The 27,720-nt window shown below is 48.6% G+C and overlaps 1 protein-coding gene across 4 annotated transcripts in view; it reads right to left on the reverse strand.

Annotated features, from left to right (window-relative positions):
* LOC114884685 (N-acetyllactosaminide alpha-1,3-galactosyltransferase) overlaps window positions 1-27,720 on the reverse strand; it is a 66,078-nt gene that overhangs the window by 11,689 nt on the left and 26,669 nt on the right. Inside the window, exons 1-6 of one of the 4 annotated variants that reach the window (XM_029203808.1) lie at window positions 20,499-22,562; window positions 19,766-19,881; window positions 10,804-10,892; window positions 4,157-4,192; window positions 2,359-2,424; window positions 1,378-1,479 (exon numbers count right to left, since the gene is read on the reverse strand). In XM_029203808.1, coding sequence (XP_029059641.1) covers window positions 1,378-1,479; window positions 2,359-2,424; window positions 4,157-4,192; window positions 10,804-10,883 — 284 coding nt within the window. In that variant the 5' untranslated portion in view covers window positions 10,884-10,892; window positions 19,766-19,881; window positions 20,499-22,562. Of the gene's footprint in view, window positions 1-1,377; window positions 2,425-4,156; window positions 4,193-10,803; window positions 10,893-19,765; window positions 20,456-20,498; window positions 22,563-27,720 lie in introns of those variants that run through there. The other 3 variants (XM_029203806.1, XM_029203809.1, XM_029203807.1) reach the window with 3 other exon arrangements.

The following is a 27,720-nucleotide window of genomic DNA, read 5'->3' on the forward strand; positions in this document are numbered from 1 at the left end:
ACGGGCACTGCTATAGACTATTGTGTCCCCCCAAAATTCATGTGTTGAAACCTAATCCCATACATGATGGTATTAGTGGGTGGGGCCTTAGGGAGGTGATTAGGTCATGAGGGTGGAACCCTCATGAATGGAATTAGTGCCCTTAGAAAAGAGACCCCAGAGAGTTCCCTCTTCCCTTCTACCACGTGAGAAAACAGTGAGAAGATGACCGTGTATACATTAGGAAGTGGGTCCTCATCAGACACCACATCTTCTGAGGCCTTGATCTTGGACTTCCCAGCCTCCAGAACTGTACAAAATATATTTTTGTTGTTTATAAGCCATCCAGTCTATGGTATTTTGTTATAGCAGCCTGAATGACAAAGACAGGCACCCTGTGAATCTCTGTCCAGATACCCTACAAGCACCTGAATCCACATACATCCCCAGTCGAGATCATCGTCCCTCACGCCCCCACCACCACTAACAGACCCTTTCCTGGTCAATGGCATCACCAACCACCAGTCTCTCAGGCCTCAGGGTCATCCCGGACAGCTCTTACCTCCTTACCCCCAAACCGCATCCTTCTAAGTCAGGTTGGTCACACCTCCTTACTAATCATGGCGAACACTAGTTGCACACCTAGTGCCCCTACAGGACTGTGAACTTCTTGAATATAACCATACTGATTGATTTCTACTGTCTCCTGTGCCTAACACAATGTCTAGTATAGAATTTTTGACCATGACTCATAGTGAGAAATACATCTTCTGTCACAAACACATATGCACATACACATATATACGGAAGCAAAAATTCCACTAAACAACACCTATCCTTACTTCATGTGATACCTTCTGATTTTCTATTTGATTTCAACTTTTTAAAAAGCTGTTTTTAACCCATTCAGCTAATTTCTGAACACATTAATGGGCAGTGACCGGTAGTTTGAAAAACACCAGCTAGCATATCATAGGTGTTTGATAAACATTTGTTGTATGTTAAAGAATGCGTACATGGCCCTATGAGATTCTGGATCATCACCGCCATTTTACAGATGAGTTAACCGAATCACAGAATTTTCTTGCTCTGACTCTAGATTCTGTGGCTTTCCACAACACCCCGTGGCCTATAAGAACATTTCCAGCCCCAGTATTTTGTGATTCATTTGCTGCCGCTGGCTAACTGCTGTCAGAATCACTGTAGTTGTTGCTCAAGCATTTAAGTCAAAATATGCAGCCTCTCAGTTTCTCATCTAATCTGTTTTCAAAGTCTAATAGATGCTAAGACTCTGTCTCCTCAGTCAGGAACGCTCTCCACGGCACTGTTGCCTATGCAGCCCCCCACCACTGCTGAGCTATGGATTTACTGAACTTGGGGCAATGCTTCTTTTCTTACTGTGGATTAAACCAGTCCAAGAGCTGAAGCTCTTCTTCGTCCTCCTTTCTTTGTTCCTTTGCTTTGTCTATGTCTTCTTCTTCTTCGTGGTAACTGTGGGTCCTACATACAAAGGGAAAACAAGCTGAGGAAGGCAGGGAGGTGAGTGAGGATCCCGCAAAAACGGGTGCCAAGGGCTTCCCTGGTGGCGCAGTGGTTGAGAGTCCGCCTGCCGATGCAGGGGACACGGGTTCGTGCCCCAGTCCGGGAAGATCCCACATGCCGCGGAGCGGCTGGGCCCGTGAGCCATGGCCACTGAGCCTGTGCGTCTGGAGCCTGTGCTCCGCAACAGGAGAGGCCACAACGGTGAGAGGCCCGTGTACTGCAAAAAAAAAAAAAACGGGTGCCAAGGCAGAGAACATGTGCACTAAGTGAATGTCTGGAGAAAGGTTCATGATACTATACGTTTATTCATAAAGACGTACTTTTGATGCAAAGGTGCAGTACTCACCTTTCTTATTATCCTCCCAGGTCAGCACAGTTAGCAATTTAATGACCCAACAACCATCAGGTTATTTCAGGGGGAGGGAAACTTCATAAAACCGTCCTCATGAAAACGTTTTAGCGTATGACAGTCTTTCCTGCAATCCCAACTTTAGCCTGAATTTCACTCATCCTCAAGTTAAATGGGAAAAAACAAAAACATGAAAACCAAACTTAATGTCCCAGTCCCAACCATGAAATAGAGTCCCTGTGTGCTTCCAATGGGCCAGAAAGACAAGTGACTGAGTTTATGGCTGTGAAACCACTTTTTTTTTTTTTTTAGTCTTTAATTTTTTTTAACATCTTTATTGGAGTGTAAATGCTTTACAATGGTGTGTTAGTTTCTGCTGTATGACAAAGTGAATCAGCTCTACATATATAAATATCCCCATATGAAACCATTTTATTTGGACTCTATAGCGTCGGGTGGATAAACAGACCATCGTCTGACCGCCTTACCCATTGTTAAACCAGCTTGGAAACCACCAGCCCTTCTGAATGCTGCTGTCACCAACTTCTGGGTTTCTAAGAAATGAAAAAGATGACAAACGTTTTTAGAAAAAGAGGCAGTCCCAAACTGGGGGGTTTCCAAACTCTTTTCATGGCAGGTCACTTAAAAAAAATTTTTTTTTAATCACTAATTCATAAAATGAGCCGAAGCGACACCACTCTAGCTGAATGAGAGATGGACCTGACACTCCCTGGATCTCCCCTCCCTTGGGCGTCCCCTGGCGCTCAGCTCATCCAGGGAGCCCTAGCAGGGAGAGAAGGAGAGAAGAATGACAAGATGTGGAGGTAACTAATACATAACTCTGGGTCCTGGATCTGCCACTTACTAGTTGTGTGACTGTGATCGGACATTTTCCCTCTCTGAAGCTTGATTTTCTCCTCTGAAAAGTTAGATGCTAATAATAACAACAACAATAATAAATCTACCATGAAGGTGGCTTTGAAGACTAAACAAAGTAGCATACGTAAAAGAGCTTTCTAAGTTGAAAATGACTGTAGCAAGTCGGCGTCTTTCAAGAAAACAGTGCACGTTTCCAAGAATGATCTCTTTTGCTAAACGAGGAGAATTTGAGTTGCTACAAAGGTCAGCAGTGACAGACTCAGGGAATCTGAGGGTCTCTACACCAGAAAGAAGCTCAGCAATCTGTAATCAGAACCACTTTCACCACGCACATGCTGAAGTGTCCACATTCACTGTGAGAGTCTCTCCAAGGTGGGCACCTTCCGGAGGCGGGAAAAGAGGGGGAAGCCAGGGGATACAATGCCCTTCGGTTGGACAAATAAGGTGGTGAGGCATGAATGGGTATAAATAATAAGAAACCTATTTTAAAGCCCATCTACTTTCAAGAAGTGCTTGAGATGGTTTATGATTAAGAAGGTATGGTTACTTTTCTTTTTCCCACTTGCATAAAATGAATAAATTTTCCAAAATTAAAAAAAAAAGAAGGTATGGTTACAATAAATAGGGAAACAATACAAGAATAAAGACAAAACTAAACAAACCAAACAAAAACAAAAGGAAACAGAGGAACATTTTAGTCACTCAGGTAGGTGTTTTCACATGACTTGGGTCATCTCAGCCACTCTGTGAGAATAAAAGTTTTACCTTTATTTTTATTTTATGGCTGAGATATTGGTTGAGTGGGTTTGAGCAAATTGCCAAGATCCCATAGCATGTAAGCACAAAAGCCAGGATTTAACACCAGGGGAGAAATTATATCAGAAATGAAGCCTGAGGAAAGTACAAGTTAAGCACAACACTTTGCTCTGAGCTTCTTGGCAACCAAGACAAAGACAGAAAAATGAAGGCTTACAGAGTCCTAACTGCCAATCCTCCTCCTCCTCCTCCTCCTCCTCCTCCACACACTAGTTCACTGGGAAACCCAAACTTTTTTCCTGATCCTTTGTCTCAACAAAATTTCTTGCAGGGGTCTTTATACAACATGTAGTGGGCTGCATAATGGACAATATCTACCCTGATTATTTTTATGAGTAAGGCAGGAATGTTCTCCAGACAACACTACTTAAAGAGACAGATAGTTGATGAGAAGCACGGACAAAACAAGAGTCACGGCTCTATAAAGGCAAGACTAGGGGGCTGGAGGAGTACAGGCCAGACCCCTGGGACCCCTCCCCTCCACCTGTGACCAGAGCTGCATCACCACCTGCCATGTTAAGAATGGACTGTAGGGGTGCCAGAGTGGACATGGGAGGCATCCCATAGATATCTAGAATTCAAAGCACTTACTTTGACTGGTTTATCCAGAACAAAGAGGCTTCTGGGCTAAAAGCAAATGAGAAATAAAAACATATCATGTTACTTTTAATTTGGAGAAAACCATTATCATTGAAGTCCTGGGCTGAGTTGAGAGCTTGGGTTTTGTCTACTCCCAGGTTTCCACCTTCCTTTGAGATAGAACCAATGATATCAAGGGACTTCAGTCACTTCTGGATTACTCCGAACAAGGGGTGGGAAGAAGGTCTCTGGAGAATCTCAAATCTCAGTTAAAAACAAAAAAAAAGATGGCAGCTCTCCATTGTCCAGGGTGGCCTTGCTGAGGGAGAGGCTCCACAGACAGGTCCCCTCCTGCCACCTGCTCAGGAATCACCCAGGATTATCTTAAAACCAACGACTGCAGAGCCAGCATACCACCAGCTCAGAGCCTTCTACAGAGCAGCCTCAAAGGGCATTTCTTTAGCTAACGAAGGCAGTGAGACCATCTGAAGGCACCTACAAGACTGGACCAGCGACTGTATGACTCCTCTAGGGGACCACCTCCCTTCATTCAACAAATACTTGCTGACAGTGTGTTACATGCCAAGTGCTGGGGATATGGCATTGACTGAGACAGACACAGTCCCTATGCGTCCTTGTGATGCAGACAAGCTACTGGGGACAGCAGAAAAAAAAAAAAGCATAAGTAACCAGGAGCACTTAACAGGAAGACCTGGAAGGCTTCCCAGAGGAGGGGATAATGTTTTAGCTGAGTTCTGAAGGATAAATAGGAGTCCAGGGGAAGAGGAACTGGGAAGAATGTCCCTAACAGAGACAAAAAAATGCAAAGGCCCTGAGAAAGGAAGGAGGCACTTAAATGTGCAAGGAAATAAACAGAGAAGTAGCCAGAGGTCCCCTCGCTGGGGCCTGCTGGGGATTTTGCCCTTGAAGAGTTTTAGGCAGGAGACGAATAGGGTCCTATCTGTAGGCCTTGTGAGAGTAGATATGGGTGACTAGTCATGAGGCTGGCAGTGGTCCAGGCCCAGGTCAAGGGAGCCAGGGAGATGGAGGGAGAGGAGTGCACTGACTTGCGAGACATTTGGGGGGCAAAGGGACAGGACTTATAGTACTAGATTCCTCCATTGTTTTGTGCACGGAAGCTGTGCCCAATGGCTAAACCTTACTTGCTCACTTCTCCTCCCTGTGAATATAAAGGAGAGAGCTTGGTAGAAACAGTTCTGGACCTGGGCTCAGGTACCTGCCCTGGCTCAGCGCCTTTCTGGCCCCAGCTGCCCTCATCTCTGAAAAAAATAAATGGCTAATATTTGTTTCAGACTTTGCCTTCTGCCCCTGCTGGGAGTCCACATCTCCTGGTAGGAGTAAAATGCATGCCCTCTTTCCACCTATGGTTTCCCCTCTGAGCTCAATACTTGTGGACCAAGCTCTAACGTCCCTTGTTTCTAAATCTGTTTATTGATACGACAATATTCATAATAGCTAATAATTGGCCAGGGACTGTTCTAAGAGATTGACATGTATTAGCTCATTAAATCCTCACAACAATCAGTGAAGGAGGTTCTATTCTTCCTCAGAGGCACCGACACATTAAGTGGTTTTGTTCAAGGTCGTACTGCTAGGAGAAGAAACAGTATTTGAACCTGGGGAATCTGACTCCACGCCCTACAAGAGGAGGAAGGGAGAGGGGAGAGGAGGGGGCGGGCCCGCTGCAACTCAGCACTCAGACCCCCACCTGGCACTCAGGGCGTCCATCTGCAGATTCAGATTTGCCACCTTGTCCCAACTTTTTAATCTGCCATCTTGCCCTTTGCACCCTCCTCTCCCAGAAGCCTTCGACATCTCAGGTCACAGCAACACCCACGCTGCAGTGTATGGCATTTGACACATATTCATCCTTCAAGGCACAGCTCAAATGCCACCTCTTCTGTGCCTTCCTTGGTACGATCCTAGCACAGTGCCTGGCACACAGTAAGTGCTCAATAAATATTTGTAAATGAAGGCAAAAAAAATAGATCCCTCTCTAAGCCAAACATAATCTTTGCCTTCTTGAACTCTCATGGCCCCTTTTCTCTCCCTCTGATGTCCTTCCTCCACTCGCATTGTTGGTTTGTTTTTTTTTAAATTTAACTTTATCTAGGCTTTTGGTTTGATTTTCTAAATTTAACTTTAAAAATTTATTTATTTATTTATCGTTGTGTTGGGTCTTTGTTGCTGCGCACGGGCTTTCTCTAGTTGCATCGAGAAGGGGCTACTCTTCGTCGCATTGCATGGGCTTCTCATCGCGGTGGCTTCTCTTGCTGTGGAGCACAGGCTCTCGGCGCATGGGCTTCAGTAGTTGTTGCACGCGGGCTCAGTAGTTGTGGCTCACGGGCTCTGGAGCACAGGCTCAGTAGTTGTGGTGCGCAGGCTTAGTTGCTCCATGGCATGTGGGATCTTCCCGGAATAGGGATCGAACCCATGTCCCCTGCATTTGCAGGTGGATTCTTAACCACTGTACCACCAGGGAAGTCCTGCATTTTTGGTTTATTGGTGTGTACGTCTGCTTGCTCCATCCAAAGCATAACCCCTTGAGGATAGGAATTCTCCTTGGCTCACACTGTATCCCTCACAGCACTCGGCATGAACGACCAGCTCAAGAAGGAGCCCCAGACGATGAATCAGATCTGAGTTCTAGTTAGAACTTGGACATAAATTCACTGTTAAGTCATTTCACCTATTTGGTCTCCATTTTGTCACTTGAAAAATGGGAACTCTCAGCTAAAGGAAGGGTTGTAATCGTGGGTCGAGAATGGGCTGCAATCAGACAGCCCCGGACCTAAATCTTCCTGAAAATGTGACTTTGAAAATTCACCTTTAACATTGTGAAGACTCAGTGTTCCTCATCTGGAAATGCTGACTAATACTTACTCGCAGGCCTATGTTAAGAACGGGAGGGAATGCATGTTGCAGCTCCTGGCAAATGCTCAATAACTAGTAGCTGCCATCATCAAAATCACCCTCACTGTCACTACTTTATTATAACCTTTAAGGTTTCCTCCACCTCTAAGATTCTACGAATTTTTTCTTATCCAGCCTCAAATCAAACATTCTTTCAGGATGCTCTACTGACAACAGTTCTCTTTCCGAATCAGTTGATGTGTTCGACTGAGTTATTTTACAACCCTTTTTAGCTACAGTGCTGCCCACCTGTCTAAGGTTAGTGCCCTCAGCTCACCTCAGATCATCACATGGTCAATTCACAGGGTGGCAAAGAATCTGCTGCCTTTTAAACCTCTTGCAGACATTCAAATAGATTCCTCACATTGAAGAATTCTGTGGCAGCAGTCTGGGTGCCAGACTATGGCCCTGAAGAGCGGCCAGAACCTGCTCCAGTTACTGTGCAGAGAAGAGTGTGCCCAGCACTGAGAAATAACCCTCTTTATGGGAGGCTAGTGCCAAGATGCACATTTGGGCCTTTGGCTCCCATAATTTAATTTTGTGAAGTACCCCAAATATGGAAGTATGACTCTGGCTGCAATTCAAAACACCAAGGTTATCCAAGCAAGCGTTCAGAGCTTGAAGGTTACCTACACAAGCAACTCAATTCAGGGGAGGAACCCGAAGGGCGCTTGCTCTTCTGTTGGAACCTTCCAACTGCTAGAGCTCTTCCTTTTATTATTTGCTAAAGTCCCCTGTCCTATTCTGCCCTCTGAGCAGGTGATGAGGGTGGCGGTAATGATGGTGAGGATAATGGTGAGAGCAGCTAGCATTTACTGAGTGTGTTGCCCTAAGTGCTTTATACAGAGTAACTTATTGAATCCACCAACCCTATGAGGCAGGTACTACTGTTATGCCCATTTAAAAGAAAAAATAATCCAGGTTTACTAAAGCTTTTACAGGTATACAAACTGGTCTGTTCCACAAATACACTCACTAAGACAGGGAGAACAGCCCCCATTCATCAGTCATTTCTTTATTTTTTTAACTTACTATTTTATATTGGGGTAGAGACGATTTACAATGTTGTGTTAGTTTCAGGTGTACAGCACAGTGATTCAGTTATACATATACGTGTATCTATTCTTTTACAAATTCGTTTTCCATTTAGGTTGTTACATAATATTGAGCAGAGTTCCCTGTGCTATACAGTAGGTCCTTGTTGGTTATCTTTTTTTTTTTTTTTTTTTTTTTTGCGGTACGCGGGCCTCTCACCGCTGTGGCCCCTCCCGCTGCGGAGCACAGGCTCCAGACGCGCAGGCTCAGCGGCCATGGCTCACGGGCCCAGCCGCTCCGCGGCATGTGGGATCTTCCCAGACCGGGGCACGAACCCGTTTCCCCTGCATCGGCAGGCGGACTCTCAACCACCGCGCCACCAGGGAAGCCCTGGTTATCCATTTTAAATACAGCAGTGTGTACACGTCAATCCCAAACTCCCTAACTATCCCTCCCCCCGCTTCCCCCCCCCCCCGCCGGTAACCATAAGTTTGTTCTCCCATTTTTAAAGATAGGGAAACTGAGGAACAGTGTGGCTGAATAACTTGCCCAAAGTCACAGAGGAGGTAAGTGGTAGCACAGGACCAGCCCCAGGCAGCCTAGCTCCAGACTTCAGCGAGGATAATTCCTCAGCCCTCAAGTATCTAAGGAAGCCCCAGGAACTCCCTGCATCCAACACTGAGTCATCTTTTCTTTGGACTAAGTACCCACAGTTTCAATTCAAAAGACCTGGTTTATAGACCACTTCAACAGGGTCACTCTCTAGCTTGTCTTGTTTTTCTTAAAATGAGTTGTTCAGAATGAAACAGGATAACACTCCAGAAGCGGTGAGATCTATGCAGCACCCCAGGGAATAACAGCTCTGGAGTCTAGAGAATCCTCCTTCTACTGACGTACCTGAAAGTGCAGTTCCTTTATAAGTGGCCAAGATTGTCCTGCTGGCTCATCAAATCTTAGAATTTAATAATTGAAAGAGACATTCTAATGTTCATCCAGGCCATCATCTTGAACTTGGGAGGCTTCTAAGACACTTCACCATGAAAATATCAGTGGTGCTTCCCTGGTGGCACAGTGGTTGAGAGTCCGCCTGCCGACGCAGGGGACACGGGTTCGTGCCCCGGTCCGGGAAGATCCCACATGCTGCGGAGCGGCTGGGCCCCTGGGCCATGGCCGCTGAGCCTGCGCGTCCGGAGCCTGTGCTCCGCAACGGGAGAGGCCACAACAGTGAGAGGCCTGCGTACCGCAAAAAAACAAAAAACAAAAAAACAAAAAAACAAAAAAAAACAATGGTGACGAGACAGCTCTCCTGGCCCAGAATTGGAAGGTGGCCTTTTTTTTTTTTTTTTTTTTTAATTTATTTTATTTTTGGCTGTGTTGGGTCTTCGTTTCTGTGCGAGGGCTTTCTCTAGTTGTGGCGAGTGAGGGCCACTCTTCATCGCGGTGCATGGGCCTCTCACTGTCACGGCCTCTCTTGTCTCAGAGCACAAGCTCCAGACGCACAGGCTCAGGAGTTGTGGCTCACGCGCTTAGTTGTTCCGCGGCATGTGGGATATTCCTAGACCAGGGCCCGAACCCGTGTCCCTGCACTGGCAGGCAGATTCTCAACCACTGTGCCACCAGGGAAGCCCTAAGGTGGCCTTTTTGAAAGAAAGGCTGAGCTGTACCAATGCCTCTTAAGTCAAAATCATCATGCATTTTTGTAGCCACTTGCGGAGACTCCTTTCTGTCAGAGGCTCTGCAGCTGGAATCTCCGAGGCATTGGTAGTTTCCAAAAACACAGAAGCAGCTCAAATATTTGGGGTGAATCCACTGATGAACTTGAAAACTCAGAAATATTTAATTCATCTTGCTTTCCAGGGTTAAAAGAAAGACAAAATACCCCAAAGTTTTGCCAGGCACAAATGAATCACCAGCAATTCAGAGTGTATTTTTGCACCAAAGTCAACAACCTTGAATTGTTCCTTTAAACTTTGCAAGTATTTTAGGACTGCAAAAATCAGGGTGGATTTCTCATGGAATTCCTGTCTGAAATTTCTTAAGGTAATTTCCATATCTGGTCATATAAATAATTTAATATGACATTTTGGTCTTAATATGACCTTACTGTTTCTGGCTCTAGCCTACCCAGAACCGCAAAGGTATAAAAATCAAGACATTAGGAACATGGCAGAAGGAAGATAATTAATTACTTAGAAGGTGCATGAAGATCTAATGATTTTGGGCTTCCCTGGTGGCGCAGTGGTTAGGAATCCGCCTGCCAATGCAGGGGACATGGGCTCAAGCCCTGGTCGGGGAAGATCCCACATACTGCATAGCAACTAAGCTCACGTGCCACAACTGCTGAAGCCCGCGTGCCTAGAGCCCATGCTCCTCAACAAGAGAAGCCACCGCAATGAGAAGCCCACGCACCACAACGAAGAGTAGCCCCTGCTGGCCGCAACTAGAGAAAGCCTGTGCACAGCAACGAAGACCCAACGCAGCCAAAAATAAAATAAATAAATCTTTTAAAAAAGAAAAAAAAAGATCTAATGATTTTAAAGACAGTCTAGGGCTCAGGGATACAGGAAGGATGAAATCCCTTCTTTATGGTGTCAGTTAATCCTAATTTTAATTCAACCTGCTGACTTGGCTGATACCTGGAGATTAGAGGAGACTTTCATTAACATCGCTTTATCATGTTTCATAATTACCTGTTGATATATTCCCAAAACACAACAATTACAGTTGAGACAACCAGCATTGACAGAATCACTTTTCCTTTGACATTCATTATTTTCTCCTGGGAAAAGAAAAGAAGAGGGGGAAAAATAGATTAAATGTTGAGAATGGGGTATGGTTTTTAAGAAATGCTTCTACCCATATCCTTTCTAAAAGGAAAAGTTGATGAATATTTAACGAGAGCTAAGGAGCATGTTCTGCCTTAAACTGCATAGGCCCGTGATGGCAAATTAGCCAGTTCAATGAATTGACGGGGCTGCTTGGGTTGGGAAGGACGCTAAGGCCACTTTGAGGCTCAGAGGGAAAGTACCCTGATTGATCACAAGGTTCACCATGGACATGGGAGAGTGGGGGGTTGTTTGTTTATTTATTTACTTACTTATTTTTATTGGAGTATAGTTGCTTTACAATGATGTGTTAGTTTCTGCTGTACAGCAAAGGGAATCAGTTATATGTGTACATATATCCTCTCTTTTTTGGATTTCCTTCCCATTTAGGTCACCACAGAGCATTGAGTAGAGTTCCCTGTGCTATATAGTAGGTTCTCATTAGTTATCTATTTTATACATAGTAGTGTATATATGTCAATCCCAATCTCCCACTTCATCCCATCCCCCCTTCCCCCCTTGGTAACCATAAATTTATTCCCCACATCTGTGACTCTATTTCTGCTTTGCAAATAAGTTCATCTGTACCATTTTTCTAGAGTGAGGGTCTAGCTAATGTTTCCCATGGACACCAGCTGCCTCTGACTCAGATCGCCCCACCTCTTGGCATGTGATTTTGGGGAACCATCCATTCCTGAGCTCTGCTGCCCTTGATATACTGCCTATATGCCCGTCCTCAGAGGGGAAAACTCCCTGGTCCTTTACAATCTAGACTCAACTACTTCCCAGCCAGCTTTTCTTCTCCACACTCACACAATCGACACACAGTAGGTATATAACTATTTCTTGATTGCCGCATGAAATTGTGATTGAAGGGGGAAGGGGTGATGGGTATGGAATAATGGTTTGGGAAGTACCTCAATTTGGGTAGTCGGGGAAGCCCTCACTGGGGAGGTGATTTTAAAGCTTCCCACGGGATGAAGATAGGATGGAAAAGGATGAAAAGTGCCATGAGAAAGGGTGAGAATATTTCGGCAACAGCATCTATACCAGGCTGACCGAGAAAAAGCTTCTTGTGTTTGGAATAAAACAAAAGCAAAAAACCTGGACAAGAAGAAAATAGCTAAGTTGTCCCACCTGAGCGGCTGGAACGAGGGCGGGGTGGTGGTAGGAGGCAGTCAGAGGGTGGGCAGGGGCAGTCAGAGCCTGGAAAGGCATGGAAAGTGGGTGGGGACCCACCAAAACATCTGAAGCTGAAGAATCACTTCATCCAACTTCGTTCAGAGAGACCCATCTGGGCGCTGGGTATGCAGAACGGATAAAAGGACAAGGGCAGACTATTTTAATGGTCACAAAGAGGAGGTGGCCTGCCTCAAAGGGTGGCTTCATTCAAAATATACTTTGGAGACAGAACTGATAGGATTTGGCTGGTAATTTAGTCATCAGGGATGAGGGAAGAAACAAGGTTTCTGCTTAAGCAGGTGGGCTGTAGCATTCCTACAACCCATTCCTCAAATGGGTTGGAGGAGGAACAGGCTTGAAGGATAATGACCATGAATTGCCTTTTGGATGTGTATATTTCGAGGAGTGTGTGAACACCTGAATGGAGACGAGTAGGCAAGTGGACTTCCGAGCCTGAAGTTCATGGGAGAGATGTGGGCGGGCTGTGCAGTTGGAGGAGCTGCCCACGGACCCAGGACAGTATTTAACGTGAAGGGAATGAATTCGATTACCAAGGAGAGAATGTAGAGAGAAAAAAAGGAAGGAGGGCCCTGGGCTGAAGCTTGAAGATGCCGACACTTAGAGGTAGGATAGAGGAGGGGGCGAGAAGGAGAGGACCAGAGGTGGAGAAAACACAAGAGTGGGAGCCAATGTCATCGCCTTGGTGAAGCCACTTCCCACCTCCACCCCTGACCACCAGCGAAGCCCCCTTTCTCTCCTCCAGCTCCCTCATCACTTTATTTACGTTGCTGTACACATCACCTTGGGAGGCGGCTCATGTGGTAACGTCCACATTTTGGCTCTGTCTCTCCTAATCATTCGTTTGAGCTTCCTGAGGGCCGAAAGGATGTCTTCTTCTTCTTCTTTTTTTTTTTTTGGCCACACCACGTGGCATGTGGGATCTTAGTTCCCTGACCAGGGATGGAACCCGTGTCCCCTGCACTGGAAGCATGGAATCTTAAACACTGGACTACCAGGCAAGTCCTAGGGAGGATGTCTTCTTATTCAACCCTGAATCCCCAGTGCCCCACAGACAGCAGACGGGGCTGTCAATAAATGTCTGGTGAGCGCATGAGATAAAATGAGAATGGCACTGAGATGTGTCCTTTCAGGGGACAGGTTATTCTCCAATTCTTTTCAAAGAGCGTTCTGAGATGATTCCCGGCTTGGATCTCACATGCTCCATCACCTTTATTATTAAATCCAGTTAAAGAAGAAAAGGTATGGGATCAGCCATGACACTCTATTCCTTTTTTTTTTTTTGCGGTATGCGGGCCTCTCACCATGGCCCCTCCCACTGCGGAGCACAGGCTCCAGACGCACAAGCTCAGTGGCCATGGCTCACAGGCCCAGCCGCTCTGCGGCATGTGGGATCTTCCAGGACCGGGGCACGAACCCACGTCCCCTGCATCGGCAGGCGGACTCTCAACCACTGTGCCACCAGGGAAGCCCTCTATTCCTTCTTGCTTAGAAGGTGCGTTCTGTTTGGAAATGGAAAAGCCAGGGCTGAACTCGAGGTCATAACTCAACCTCCAGCTTTCAGATACAACTGTGATCGGTGGTGTTCCAGAGACCGTGAGAAGATGAGCCTTCTGGGCCACAGGGAAACCTCGGTCTCAAGCTTCTTCCCTGTGAATACCTCGTGAGCTGGCACAGACAGCCTGGGGCCCACAGCAAAGTTACAAAATGCAGAGGGCTGCATGCAACTCGGCCCCGCTGCTGGAAGAAGCCACTTGATTTCTATGTCAACAGCATTAGCACTGAGTGCAAGGAAAGGCCTGGTGTGGAAGCAAACAGATCTGGATTGAGACTGTGGCCATCTCTCTCTGCCACTGTCTTCACCCCCAGAGAAGTGTGGATGGTGATAGAACACAGGAGCTTGGGAATGAGGCGGGGATTTGAGACACATGAAAATGGGTAACTCCGAACATGTAAGCATCTTTTCAGACCCTCACCCAACTCCAAGCTCTGAAAACCAAAAGCCTGTTTATAGTTCAATTGGCATCCAGGCCCCAACTGACATGAGGCTATTTATAAATTTTATCCCACTTAGTGAGACTGTTTAAATGTTTCTTTGCATAAATATTGATGTATTTTGTTACGTGCTTGCTGCTGCTGCACTGGGTGCGTTACATAATATGATAAACACTCGGCATCTAAAAAATTCCGACATATCTGGCCCTAGGGATTCAGAAAAGGGATGGTGGACCTGTAATGGATCACGTTTAGGTGGGTTTCCTCGTCTCTAAAATGGGGTTAAAAATGGTGATGACTGTAAGAGTTGGCATCCATAAAATATTTAGCATTGTGCCTGGCACCACATAAATGCTCAAAAAATGCTAGTTCGGGCTTCCCTGGTGGCGCAGTGGTTGAGAGTCCGCCTCCCGATGCAGGGGACACGGGTTCGTGCCCCGGTCCGGGAAGATCCCACATGCCGTGGAGCGGTGGGCCCGTGAGCCACGGCTGCTGAGCCTGCGCGTCCGGAGCCTGTTCTCCGCAACGGAAGAGGCCACAACAGTGAGAGGCCCACGTACCGCACACACACACACACACACACAAAAAAAAAGCTAGTTCTTCTAGTGGTATCCATAAAACAGGCTGTTGGGAGGATCCAATGAAGACAGCACAGTGCCCGGTAGTTAGCAAGAGCTCAAAGCATATTTGAGAGAAAAGAATAAGGGTTTTGGAATAAGAACATGTTAAACAATAAAGTGCAAACTGATGCAAATTCGGGACTCTAAAGGTTTATCCAGCTGCTCTGTACTGCAGCCTGATTAAGAGCCCCTTGGCGATGCCAGGCGACTCTGATTTTCTTTGATCAAGCCCAGGCCATCCGAAGCTTTATCAACCCCACCTGCTGAGGATCAAACGCAAATTTTCTCCCGGTGTAAGAAACATTAAATAGAGAAACGCACAAGCTCTCATGGTAGAGAACACTGACGCTTACATCAGGGAGAGCCTGACATAAAATCAGACACACCCCCTAATCCCCTCTCCAAATGCAGCTGTTTGATTTTTTAATTTCAGAAATTAGCCTCAGAGGCAACTCTTGAAGCCCATTTCTTTCCGGACTCTATAAATGACTTGAATCTGCTTACTTTTTGCTGTGGCCAGGCATCACTCTTGTTGGAAACTTACAGTTGAAAGCTGTGCAAATGAGCCGATCTCACATCCTTTAGCAAAGCACTGGAAATGGGTGTATACACGCTTACTGGAATCTGGAACCCCAGTGTCTGGGGACAGAAGGGTTGGCAGGGTGGCCAGCGGGTCTTTTAAAACATTTTAATTTTTCTCTCTGGATAAAGTGAGGCATTTGGCAGCCAATGCGGCCTAAAAGCCCTTCGCTGATGTGTTTGTCTCTCAGAATTTTCAAAACTGTGTCATTCTGAAGATTCGTGGTTGACTCTTACCCACCAAGTAGGAAAGTTGGGGTTGCTTCCAAATGTCCCATTTAAGGGGTTGAGCACAGAATTAGGACCTACAGAGTACTAGCACCCTGCCTTATATGGGAGAGTATAACTAGCTGAGTCACCTGGACCCCACCCCTCAGAGGATCATGTGAGCCCAGCCAGGCGCAGTTCCACCTGAGCCCTCCCAGCATCTCCCAGGCCCTCTTGTCATGGTGCTTGCGATTTCCCTCTGAATCCATCCCACCACCGGCACGGGCTGCTCCTGGGCCACTCCCAGAACTCAGTCCCTGCAACGGTTTCCACAGGAAACCGTCCCCACTCCTGGAACAGGTGCACACTGTGCTAAAAGCCTGGGTGCATTTCGCAAGGCAGGGCCACACTGTAAGCCCGTCGTTCCTCCGCCGTCCTCGCCCCCTCCCCCCGCCTCCTCTCCCACTCCTGTTTGCCTGGAGTGTCAGACGTTTCCATGTGGCCCATAAATTAATTCTTCCACACAGAATGATACACACACCCACGACTTCAGAGAATCTCCTAGTTTCACCCCAACTGATCTAAGTCAAGGTATTCCGTCCAGATAGAATTCCTCTCTGAAAGGAATTCTCGTGGCCCTTGTTTTCTCCATCCCATGTCGGGAAAAGGTGAGCATCTCAGCTGAATCACAGCACTCAGAAGCCCTGGAAAAGCCATTATCTTGGGAGAGAATGGGAACAGCAGCGGCAGAGGAAACCAAACCTTCCTGCAGGCTGAAGAATCTTCCTCTCTCCCCGGGATTCTTCCCCCTGCCCCTGGAACCCACAAGTGCTGCAAACGAAACAAAGCAGCTGAGGGGGTGGGGAGAGAGCTCAGGAGCTGACTGGGTATTAGTCACCCTGCACAAAACCCCGCTAAGCACGTGCAGCCCTGTATGCACAACCCGGGGCAAGTTCTCTGGCTCTGAGCCTCTATTTACATAGACAAAATGGAGCTTCAAACATCCTCCTCTAGGGTTCTTGAAGGGACAAAAGGAGACATGTTTGCACAGCACATTGTGACCGGTGGTCAGTAAATGCTCCACCGATGGCAGTGGAAACAAGGATGATGCTTTCTCAGGGGAGAGATTCAGAAATGCGTGGCTCTGAGGGCAGAGCTGTGGTTCCCTCTGAGCAGAGACTTGGCCCTCCAGGGCAGCACCACACAGAAGAGTCAAGGGAGAGCCCTCCACGCCACGCTGTGACTGCTGTGACAGTCAGCTCGGCTCCCCACCGCCCCCAGCTCGGGGTCCCGCTGCGCATGGCCTTTGCCCCCGTGGCTCACCATGGGCAGGGAAGGAAGCGGCGGCTCAAACGTCACGCCAGCTCCCACACAGAGCGGCTTTGGGAACCAGGGTCACGGGTTCCTCTGGCCTCAGTCTCCCCAGCCTTGAAACAAGTCCTGTGGACTTAACTTTCCATGACAGGCTTTCCTGATTGACCTAGGACCTGGATGAGAAATCAGCCACAGGCCTGGAAGTCTCATTTTATGAGGACAAGTTCACTCAGCCACATGGAGCTCGTCTTGCTGCAATGGCCCACAGATTCCTGGAAGTGATGATCAAGAGAGAGGACGGCCAACCAACTCATGTTGAGCCCACAGGCCAACTGATCCAGAAGCTTATGAAACCTCTGAGTCAGGACCCCCGGCAAGACTGGGCCTGCTCTCCCACTGGGGTGGAGAGTGGGAAAAGCCCAAACGCTGGCCCGAGGCGAGGCACTGCTCCTGCCTGGGGGAATCACTCCAGCCTGGGTGCCTGTCCCAGGGCTGCAGGTGAGGCCTGAATACTGACCCCACTCCCTGCATACCTACCTGGGTCCCAGTAACAACCTGCCCCAGCTAGGCCTTGCTGAGCTCCCAGGAGCCCCCCACTTTGATCCACAAGAGAAGGAGCTGAACTAGCTGCTACTCTGCTCCCTGCTCAGGGGTCCCAGTGATCCAGACCTCACAGCCACCTGGTACCCACACCCCCCTCCCGCCATCCAGGATCGAAGAGCTGAGTTCTTCAGAGATCTGGCTGGAGCCACCTGAGCAGGGAAGTGCCGAAAGATTCACAGCCGTGGCATCACCGATAACAAGTTGTAAAGCTGAAAGAAACTTCTAAACTCGCAGTTATAAAAAGCAACCACTGACTGACCATGCTAGAGGCAAAACTGATTTGTCTCTGTCTCTATTAAAAATGATACTACAAAATCAGCAAAGAGGCAATCCAGGAGTATGCAGCCAAAATATGACAGGTGCATCAGACAGCTGAGTAATACTGATCATTTTTATATTACTTTCACATTTTATTAGGATGTTTTCTGGATTTTGTCCTATGTAGAGTATTTGTCAATTTTTGTTATTTGTTGGGATGTCTCCTCACATTCTAAATAGTTTTCCATAACCATGGGTTTCACATCCACGGATTCAACTAACCACGGATCAAAAATGTTAAAAAAAAAAAATTCCAGAAAGTTCCAAAAAGCAAAACTTGAATTTGCTGCGTACATGCAACAATTTACATAGCATTTACATCATACTCGGTATTGTAAGTGATCTCCAGGTGACTTAAAGTGAACAGGAGGATGTGTGTAGGTTATATGCAAATACTATGCCATTTATGTAAGGGACTTGAGCATCTTCAGATTTTGGTATCTGTGAGATCCTGGAACCAATCCCCTGTGGATACCGAGGGACGACTGCATTCACTTCCACACTAATATTATACTTGCAACTCTGCATTCTTTTTCTTAAAGCGGACCCTGAAAATTGAATAAGCTTCTGGCCCTGCAACACTTGGATGCCCCCCAACTGAACCAGGCCAGGCCCCAGGCTAAATGCTTTACCAGTAATCTCTCAGGTAAGCCTCACAACGACTGTGTGAAAGCATTCTAGTATCATGCTCATTTTACAGATATGAAAATGGAGGCTCGGAAAGGTTAAGTGACTTGCCCAATGCCACACAGCATAAAGTGGTGGAGCCAGGATTCAGGTCCAGAGAGTTGGCCTCTAGTGCCCACCCTTTTAACTCTTTTGTTCTCAGTAAACATGCAGGCTTATCCATGGACTAACCACCCATGTGTCTTTGCAACATCCTCTCATTTTGCCTTTCATGATTACCACTTAGCAATTGACCCAAAGCCAGCTAATCACAGGCTAGACTCACTGAGGGGCTAGCTTCTCCTTGGACCAGCTGGTGAGCATTGGCTCAACTCCTCTGCCATTTCCAGGTGCCTCTTGTGTGCCTGGTGTGGGAGCCTTCCGCACTCACTCCATCCTGTTCATCCCTCATCCTGGTCAGCGCAGCGGCTTTTAGCTGAGGAAACTGAGCTTTAGCAAAGGCTGAGATCACTGGGCTCACCCACAAGGTGGGTGGTGTGTTTGAAAAGCAGACCCTCTGCCTCCCAGGCCCAGCTCTTGGCAGGGGGTTGGTGCTGAGGGTGAGGAGGGAGAATGCTGCTTTATCCTAAAACCTCTCTAAATTGGTGGGCATTACAGGGAAATGCTCCCTGTTGGGAGAAACATGTTATAATTCGTGGGGAAAAAAAGTGCATGGAGGGCTGTTTTCAGTTATGTTTTTCATTACAAGGGTCAAAGTAAACACAGACGGAGGAAAAAAAGAGACAAGCTTCAGACTAAATATACAACTGGCTGTCGCTCCAGCCATCACAGATGGAACAACCTGTTCTCGGAGGGACGTCTTGTTGTGCCCTTTCTTGAATCCCCTTCAGGAAATCTGAAGCCTGGATCCAGCCAGCTTTTCCTTGCTGCCTGGCCCAGAAATCAGTGTGCAAGAGTTCTTCCAAGAGAAAGAAGGGGAGGTAAATGAAGGGTCGGCACTGCCCTGAGAGGGCTCTGCATCCACCCGCAACGCAGGTCCTGGGCCCCAAGACTTGCCCTCCTGCCCCTGCAATGGCACTTTTGAGTCCTGCACAGAAAACCCCAGGCTGCAGCCATGCCCTGTGAGGTCCTGCCAGGGGCAGCAAACTAACAGGGACTGGACCAGCATCCCACCAGCACCCACTTCTTGATCCGACGCCAGGGAGAGGAGGACTCTGTCTTCTTCTAGAACTACCGAGGGGACCAGCAAGCAGTTAGGGGGAGAGCGGGGTTCCTCCCCCAGGGGCATGCACGCCGCAGCCGGCTCACAAAACCCCCAGTGACCCCGACAAGGCAGAGGTAAATCACTTCAACATGTCACGTACCTCATCGTCTGCTTCTCTCCCCCCAGAGTAAAAGGCAAAACAACAAAGTTCTATTGAGCTCCGTTCTGCAGAAGGAGGTCGGGCTGGGAGGAAAGGAAGGTGCTCCGTTCCAACTCCTGTCAAAAGAATAAACAGCTGTTTCAGGAAGAGGGGGGCAGACGGATCCCGCAGCAGCAGTCAGGGCTTTGTTCCTTGCTGGCCCTGGGAAGTGGGCCGTTTATCAGGCCTGTTGACTCAGAGCTGCATGCCAAGGCAGAGACGTTCCTCTCTGGGCCCGGGAACGGCCCGGCCTCCCTCACCAAGCAAAACTACAGGTCCAAACTAGGGCTGGTGTTGGAGGAGGGAAGGCCACCACCCTTGGGAGAGACGTACAGGCCACCTGCGTCACCCGCTCCTGGGCGAAAATGAGAACCGTTCTGAACCCAAACAACCCCAAGTGACAGCTACCAGGAACAGCTGACGGAGAGTTAAAAAGGAAGGGAAAAAAAATGGAGAGGGGTGCTTGAAGGAGAGAGTCCTCAAGACTCCTGTTGAACTGCCACCTAAACGTTCCTCCACATCGAGCCTCTCTTCCACATCCTTTAGGCTTCAGAAGTTGTTTTGTTGGAGCGCTATTTTTATAGAATGTTCTGAGATCGCCCGCATTGCAAGCCGAGCTATAAGAACTTTAAAAGGTCACTGAGGCCCAACCCTGCTCTTTGGCTGAATAATGCTTAACCCTTCCCACACCCACCTCCAGCTCCCAAAATAGAACTTCCCAGCTGGAAGGGACCTCACAGCGGTGGATTTTCAAATGTTGAAACAGCGAAAGCTTTAAAAAAAAAAAAGCACATGAAGTCATTCTCAGAACCCCTATGTGAAACAGAGGACACAGGGAGCTGTGGTTGATGCAGGGAAATGAAGCTTAAAGCCCCCCTACCCATCTCTCCCAAGTGGCCCTGGACACCTCCTTGGGAGTACAGACTGGAAACCCCAGACAGACCAAGGAGACGGGACCAAAACCAGATGGAAAGGGGCCAAGGACTGCCCCCCAGCCTCCAAGGGATGCCTAATCCAGCCTCTTCCTCTTGGTCTCCAGAGCTTTCACGGCCCCCTCCTCTGGGGGCATGAGCTCGTCGACCACAGTCTTCAGGGTCTGGAAGTACTGCTTAACTACTGACTTAAATCCTTCCTGCCGGCATCTACTACAGCTAACCCAGCCACACCTTACAATCCAGTTATTCCACCCAGGTCTATACCTCAAAGAAAGTACACATAAGCTCACCCAGAGACACGGACTGGAACATTCACAGTGCACCAAAAACTGGCAACGACCCCAAGGCGCACCGTCAGACAGATCGGGTGTGATCGAGCGTGGGAGTCCACGTACATCAGCGAGAAGTAACCAGCTACAGTCACTGACATCAGCAGGATGCATCTCACACACACTTCTTTCTCACTGAGCGAAAGAAGGCCTGGGTGACTCCATTCATTGAGCGTTCAGAAATAGGCAAAACCAACCTGTGGTGCTAGAAGTCAGAGAGGGGGGTGGTAGAGACTGGGAAGGGGCCCCGGGGAGTTCCATGTTGTTTCTTGAGCCAGGTAGTGGTTACACAGGTGTGTCTACTTTGTGAAAATTCATCACAAATGTCCCTTCTCTGTGTGTATGTTAAGAGCAAAAGTGAACAGAAACCCTCCTGCTGGAAACTGCATTCTCTGGGGCATTCTGTCTTTCCCTGACTCTGGTTCTCAGGACACAGGGTCACGGATAGACCTTGCTTTTTTCCTTCTCTTGGGGTGGACCTCCCAATACCGAGCACCATGGAGCACCTCACTATGGGCTCAGGGAAGATCTGTTGCATTAAATGATCCAGGCATCTGTACTGTGGTCAACAGGGAAGGGAAAGATGACAGCATTTGGAGGCTAAGGAGCTGCGCTAAGATAAACTGGTCCTTTCTACAAGCAAGCAGTGATCACAGGGGTCTTCCGTTTTATAGTTTACAAAGCAGCCTCTCGCCTTTATCTCAGTGAGTCCTCAGGCTCACCCACCCAGGGGTCAGGGAAGGGGGGGAGGCTCTGAGAACCTCTGCGACTTGCTCGAGGTCGCCAGCTGGTGGGTCTCATGCCGCCCTTCCTCCTGAGCTGCCCCCGGGGGACACTCTACAGGTTAGTGGAATCAGAAGCTCCGGGTTGGTTAACCACAGCTCGACAGAGCATGCAAACCTGGAAGGCAGAAAATTCAACTTCCAGAGGATCCAACATGAAATTCCTCCTTCCCTGAAGCAGACTCTCAAAACAAGGGAGCACATACTTGTGGTCGGTTTTTAATTGAGAGGCGGGAACTGGAGCAAGGGAGCCTCAGGCCATGTTGCTCTGCTGATCAAAGGAGGCCAGAGGCTGTCCAGGTTAAGAGCCTGGCATCCCGGCCAGGCTGACTAATCTCATCACTCAATGGTCACCAAGGTCCCTTCCAGCCCTAACAGTCCACGGGCCTGTCAGACGACAGCCAGCATTCAGGGCCTGTCTGTCTGCCACACGCCGACTTAGAGGATCACACAGCCTCAGAGCTGCAGCCAAGGGAGCTACAGCCCAGGTGTGGAGATGCCCTGGCTTCACATCCCAGACCCCTTCCGGCTGGGAATCACGAAGGATCAGACCCCCACCCTGCTTACCTCTGTGCAAGTGTGAGGATTAAGTGTTCTCGGCAAAGAATGCTACAGACACAGAAGCTTCAGGCTGTCACTGTTTGTTGAATCCTGAATGTGTTCAGGGCAGTTATAAAAGATATTCTTGTGTGTGTGTGTGTGTGTGTGTGTGTGTGTGGTACGCGGGCCTCTCCCTGTTGTGGCCTCTCCCGTTGCGGAGCACAGGCTCCGGACGCGCAGGCTCGGCGGCCATGGCTCACAGGCCCAGCCGCTCCGCGGCATGTGGGATCTTCCCGGACCGGGGCACGAACCCGTGTCCCCTGCATCGGCAGGCGGACTCTCAACCACTGCGCCACCTGGGAAGCCCTATAAAAGACATTCTTGCTGATGCTCGTGAGTGCTGGAGCAATTTGGTTGGTTTCCCCTTCTCTGTGTTGGGGATAATCATAATCCCCACCTCTCAGGGTAGGCCAGGAGCTTAGAGCATGGTGGTTCTGAATTTGGACTCTGGGCCCAGGCTGCCTGGATTTGAGTCCTGGCTCTGCCCCGTATGCTGTGCAATCCTGGGCAACTTACTTAACTTCTCTGTGTCTCTGTTTCTACAGCTGTAAAATGGGGATAATAGTACTTGTATGGTAGCTGGCACATGGTAAGGGTATAGAGATACATATTACCTGTTATTGCAAGAATTAAGGAGATACTCCTTGAAAAGTGCTTGAGGTTCTCAATCACTGATAGTCTCTAATGTTCAATTCATCCAAGGTTGCCGTTCCCTTGATTTTACATTGGTGTATGAAATAAAAATTTTGATCATGTTTTCCTCCAGGTTGGGGAAACGTGGGGAAGGAGAGGTTCCGGCCAATGTTTCCATTACCATTAAGTACTGCCACACACCTGTGAGCATCAGAGCCGAAATGATCTTGGTGAAAGCCCATGTAATAAATAACTGCACTCAGGAGAGTTTGCACCTCTAAGTCTATTTCCTTGAGAAGAGCTGGAAACACGAAATCATGATGACTCTTTCCAAGCAACACATAGCAAACCTTCTTGAGATGTGCCTCCATCCCACCTAACTCCAGGACAGACTCCACCAAAGCCATGCTGGAGCGCTCCCCCTGCTTCCATAAGCTTCCATCCTGAGCCTCAGCCACACCCCTTGTACCAGGAGGTCCCTCCCTGGGGCTAACCTTGGTTCTTCATGCTGTAGGTCAGACTCTTTCTAGAGAAGGAAGGAAGGAGAGAAGAAGGAAGATGCTGGCTTTGTTGACAGCTTGGAAGGTACGAGGAGCTCCCACCGAGGGGCAAGGACTGGGTTCTGAGGACAGCCTGGGCTTGAGCCCCCAATACAGGTGGCTGGATTTCCCCAACCGAGGAGTCTCCCCTCCCCCTCTACCCTCCCTTGGTTCCTCTCACCGCTTCCTCAGGCTGGTGGCCCCAGATGGAGGTGAAAAAGAGGCACCTGGTTGTTCTTATCACAATCGGGCTGTGGGTGCCAGGGGGTGTCCTCGACTCCCCTAGAAGTTCTCACCCTTCCTGAATGGAGAAAGGCTTGAAGCCAGTAGGCCAGTGCCCTGCCTCAGAGGAGAACTACTTCCTGAATAGGTGAGAAGCTCAGTGTCCCTCAAGGTCACAATCATGCCCTGTTTAGAGCCCACTGCTGTCTACAACGACCCATATACTTTTACACAACCCTAGGAGGGTAAGTAAGGTGAAGAGTACAGTCCCAAGTTATAAGGAAGGGAACTGAGGATAAAGTAAGAACCTTACAGAAGTGTATGGTCTGAGTCATTAACCCTGGAATGGAAGACAAGTTTAGGGTTTTTCCATGATTCTATCCCACCTTAACCTCTTATACCCCCGATGGTGGTGAAGCCAGACCAAACTGGGGATGCTAACGGATGCAGAAGAAGGCAGGGGCTGTGAACCAGATGCCACTGGAACCCAAGAGCTATTGGGGGGCGGGGGGTGCTTGTCTTCCGTCTTGGTCACTTCCGGGTTTTCCCAGTACCTGGAACAGTACCTGGCACCTGTTAGATGCTCAATAGATATATGTTGAATGAATGCTGAGTGAAAGCCAGGAGCCAGGTGGGCAGCAGAATTGTGTGAATTTGACCAGGTATAATGCAATAGGGAGTGATGGGGTCTGTGGTAAACTGGGGAACTTCTGCCCAAATCAGATCGAAATCAAAAGAGAGAAAAAAAAGTGGGAATTCCCGGTGGTCCAGTGGTTAGAACTCTGTGCTTCCACTACAGGGGGCCCATGTTCGATCCCTGGTCAGGGAACTAAGATCCCGCAAGCTGCCCAGTGCGGCCAAAAATAAAAAAATAATAATAATAAGAGAAAAATAACTGCACCTAAACAGCACTTCTCTGATTACGGAATGTGATATATTGGCCACAGGTGACTCCTTTTTTAAGGGAAATCATTTTGTACCAGAAACTAAAAGTACTATTTGAACCCCTGCTCCGTTATCACCAGCCTGTGTGATGCAGCCATGTCCAGTTTCCTTCTCTGTGCCTCTGTTTTCTCATCTGTGGAGTGGACGGTCCCTCCCAATTCCACTCTGCCCTGCCTGAGCCTGAATCTGGGGGTACAGCTGTGAATCGGGCTCTTATAGAAATCTGACCGGGGGAATCTCAGAAGCCTTCATGGAGGAGGTGATGTGACTGGACCTTTTCAGGTGGGCTTCTCCTGCCTCCCAGCGACCTGGCATGTCTGTCTGCACAGGCCTTCACCCCTCTCTTCCTTCTCACTAAAGACAGGCTGGCAGGCAGCCCCCCCCTTCAGGATTTGTAAATCCTCTTCTGCTCAGGCCTGGTCCCCCCAGGAGGTCCTGTGGGGTCATCTTATGAACGAACCAGCTTTGGCTTTTGGAGGCAGGGGCCAGGATGCCACAGAACCTCCAGGCCACTCAGGAGCCCTTCTGAACCCTCCCAAAGGAGGCCCCAAACACACCAGTGAAAGAAAAGAGGAAATGGGGCACAATTCTGGCCCCAAAACAGAGAAACTCAGCCAAGCAAAGAGAGGGGAAACCAGCTTTTTGAGAAAGGGGACTCCGAGTCTGGCAGAGCCACAGAGAACTTTCTCCCAACCTGGCTCACTGCAAGGCCGGGGTGAGGACTCACACAACCGTGAAGATAAGGATAGGCAGGCCTGCCCCACTCAGCCCAGCCCAGCCCAGCACAGGCCCAGAAGCATTTCTTTCCAAAGAGCCTGTGGAAGGGGATGGATTGCAGTGAAGAAAACGTTTTAAAAATTGAAGTCAAGACCAATAATACAACCAGATAAAAGAAAGCCCAAGAAAGTGCTTTCTAAATCCAATGACCTGCTTCCACAGGCCATGTGGCTCCAGGCACATCCTTTTCCCCATCTGGGCCTTACACCCCATGTGGGCGCTAACCAAAGCTGAAGCAGCACTTTCCCAGGATCCCTATGGCTCCTTGGAGGGGACCCACGTGGGCTCGGTGGCTGTGAAGAGCCTGTTCTCACTTGCTCTGCAAACCTGGCTGAATGTGCAGCCTTCAGAGCTCAACGTCACCTCCTCTGAGATCTGCTTCCCGGCTGGAGCTGATTCTCTCTCCCAAATTCCCACTGCCCTTGTGCAGCCTACTTGGAGCACAGGTTGCTGTGCAAGTGTCCATCTCGCCCTCCACGTGCAAGCTCTCAAGGGCAGCAGGGAGCTCTGCTTTAACTCAAGGTCCCTGGTGGTCCTCATACAGGGTCCAGTACAGAGGCGGTCCTGAGGATCGGTGGATGGACGGACAGATGGATGGTATATTGGCTTGCTAGGGCTTCCGTAAGAAAGTACCACAAACTGGGTGGCTTAACACAACAGAAGTTTATTCTCTCACAGTTCTGGAGGCCAGAAGTCCAAAGTCAAGGTGTTGGCAGAGCTGGTTCCCTCTGAAGGTCATGAGAGAGAACCCAACATGCCTCTCTCCTAAGCTTCTGGTGGTTGCCAGCAACCCTTGGCGTGTTCCTTGTGACAGCATAACCCAACGCTCTACAGCGCCACACAGTGTTCTCCGTGTGTGTGTCTGTGTCGAAGTTTCCCTCTTCTTATAAGGACACCAGTCATTGGATTGGAGCCCACCCAAATCCAGTGTGACCTCATCTTAGCTTGAGTCATCTGCAAAGAATCTATTTCCAAAAAAACTCATATTCATAGGCACTGGGAGTTAGGACTTGAACACATCTTTTTGGCAGACACAATTCTACCCACTAGAGACAGTTATCCAAATAGCTATTGGTTGGGAGCCTGTAAACACTCGCAGAACCACCTGCATACAATTACAGAGCTGAAAGCAAAAGGCTGGAGGCAGGTGGGGATGTGGAGGTGGTCTTGAGAGAGAGGAAAGTGGATGGAATCCTTAGAGCATCTCTGATCAGGATTATAGGAAGAAGAGAAATGCCTCCCTGAGACAGGCTGTGTGGGATGCCCAGTAGAGATGCTGCAGGTCAGCCAATATTCAGCTCTGGGCAACATAGAGATGTGAGTGGATAAGATCACCCTAGGAGGGGAAAGATGTGAAAGAAGAGGGGGCCCCCGGGGGCAGCTGGCATCAAAAACCCATGGAAGCTTGGAGCCGGGTACCAGATTGCAGTGTGTCGAGGAAAGAACCTCAGGCGAGGAAGTGACGTCAGTGAGTGCAAGGACCTCTTGCCAGCAACTTGCCTTGGGAAGGGTTGGAGAGAGGGTCCAGTTAGAGAAGCCATGGAGAAAAAGGGAAATACTCCTGAGTACACTGCTGACGATGGGAAACCCCTGATGAGACAGAGCCATGGAGAGGAGGGTCTGAAGGTTCAGAGGAGGGAAAGGACAGGTGCTGAAGAGCATCCCTTCAGGGAGGATGGAGGTGGGGATGCCACCAAGACAGGCAGAAGGTGCTTCCCCTTGTGCAAAAAGTGAGGAGACAGGGGACTTCCCTGGTGGCGCAGTGGTTGAGAGTCCGCCTGCCGATGCAGGGGACACGGGTTCGTGCCCCGGTCCGGGAAGATCCCACATGCCGCGGAGCGGCTGGGCCCGTGAGCCATGGCCGCTGAGCCTGCGCGTCCGGAGCCTGTGCTCCGCAACGGGGGAGGCCACAACAGCAAGAGGCCCACGTACCACAATAAAATATATATATATATACTGTGAAAATGACTATACTACTCAAAGCAATCTACAGATTTAACGCAATCCCTATCAAATTAGCAATGGCATGTTTTACAGAACTAGAACAAAAAATCTTAAAATTTGTACAGTGACACAATAGACCCTGAGTAGGCAAAGCAGTCTTGACGGGAAAAAACGGAGCTGGAGGAATCAGACTCGCTGACTTCAGACTAT

The sequence above is a fragment of the Monodon monoceros genome, unplaced genomic scaffold, assembly GCF_005190385.1.
Source record: "Monodon monoceros isolate NGI ecotype Baffin Bay Population unplaced genomic scaffold, NGI_Narwhal_1 Super_Scaffold_5, whole genome shotgun sequence".
NCBI lineage: Eukaryota > Metazoa > Chordata > Mammalia > Artiodactyla > Monodontidae > Monodon > Monodon monoceros.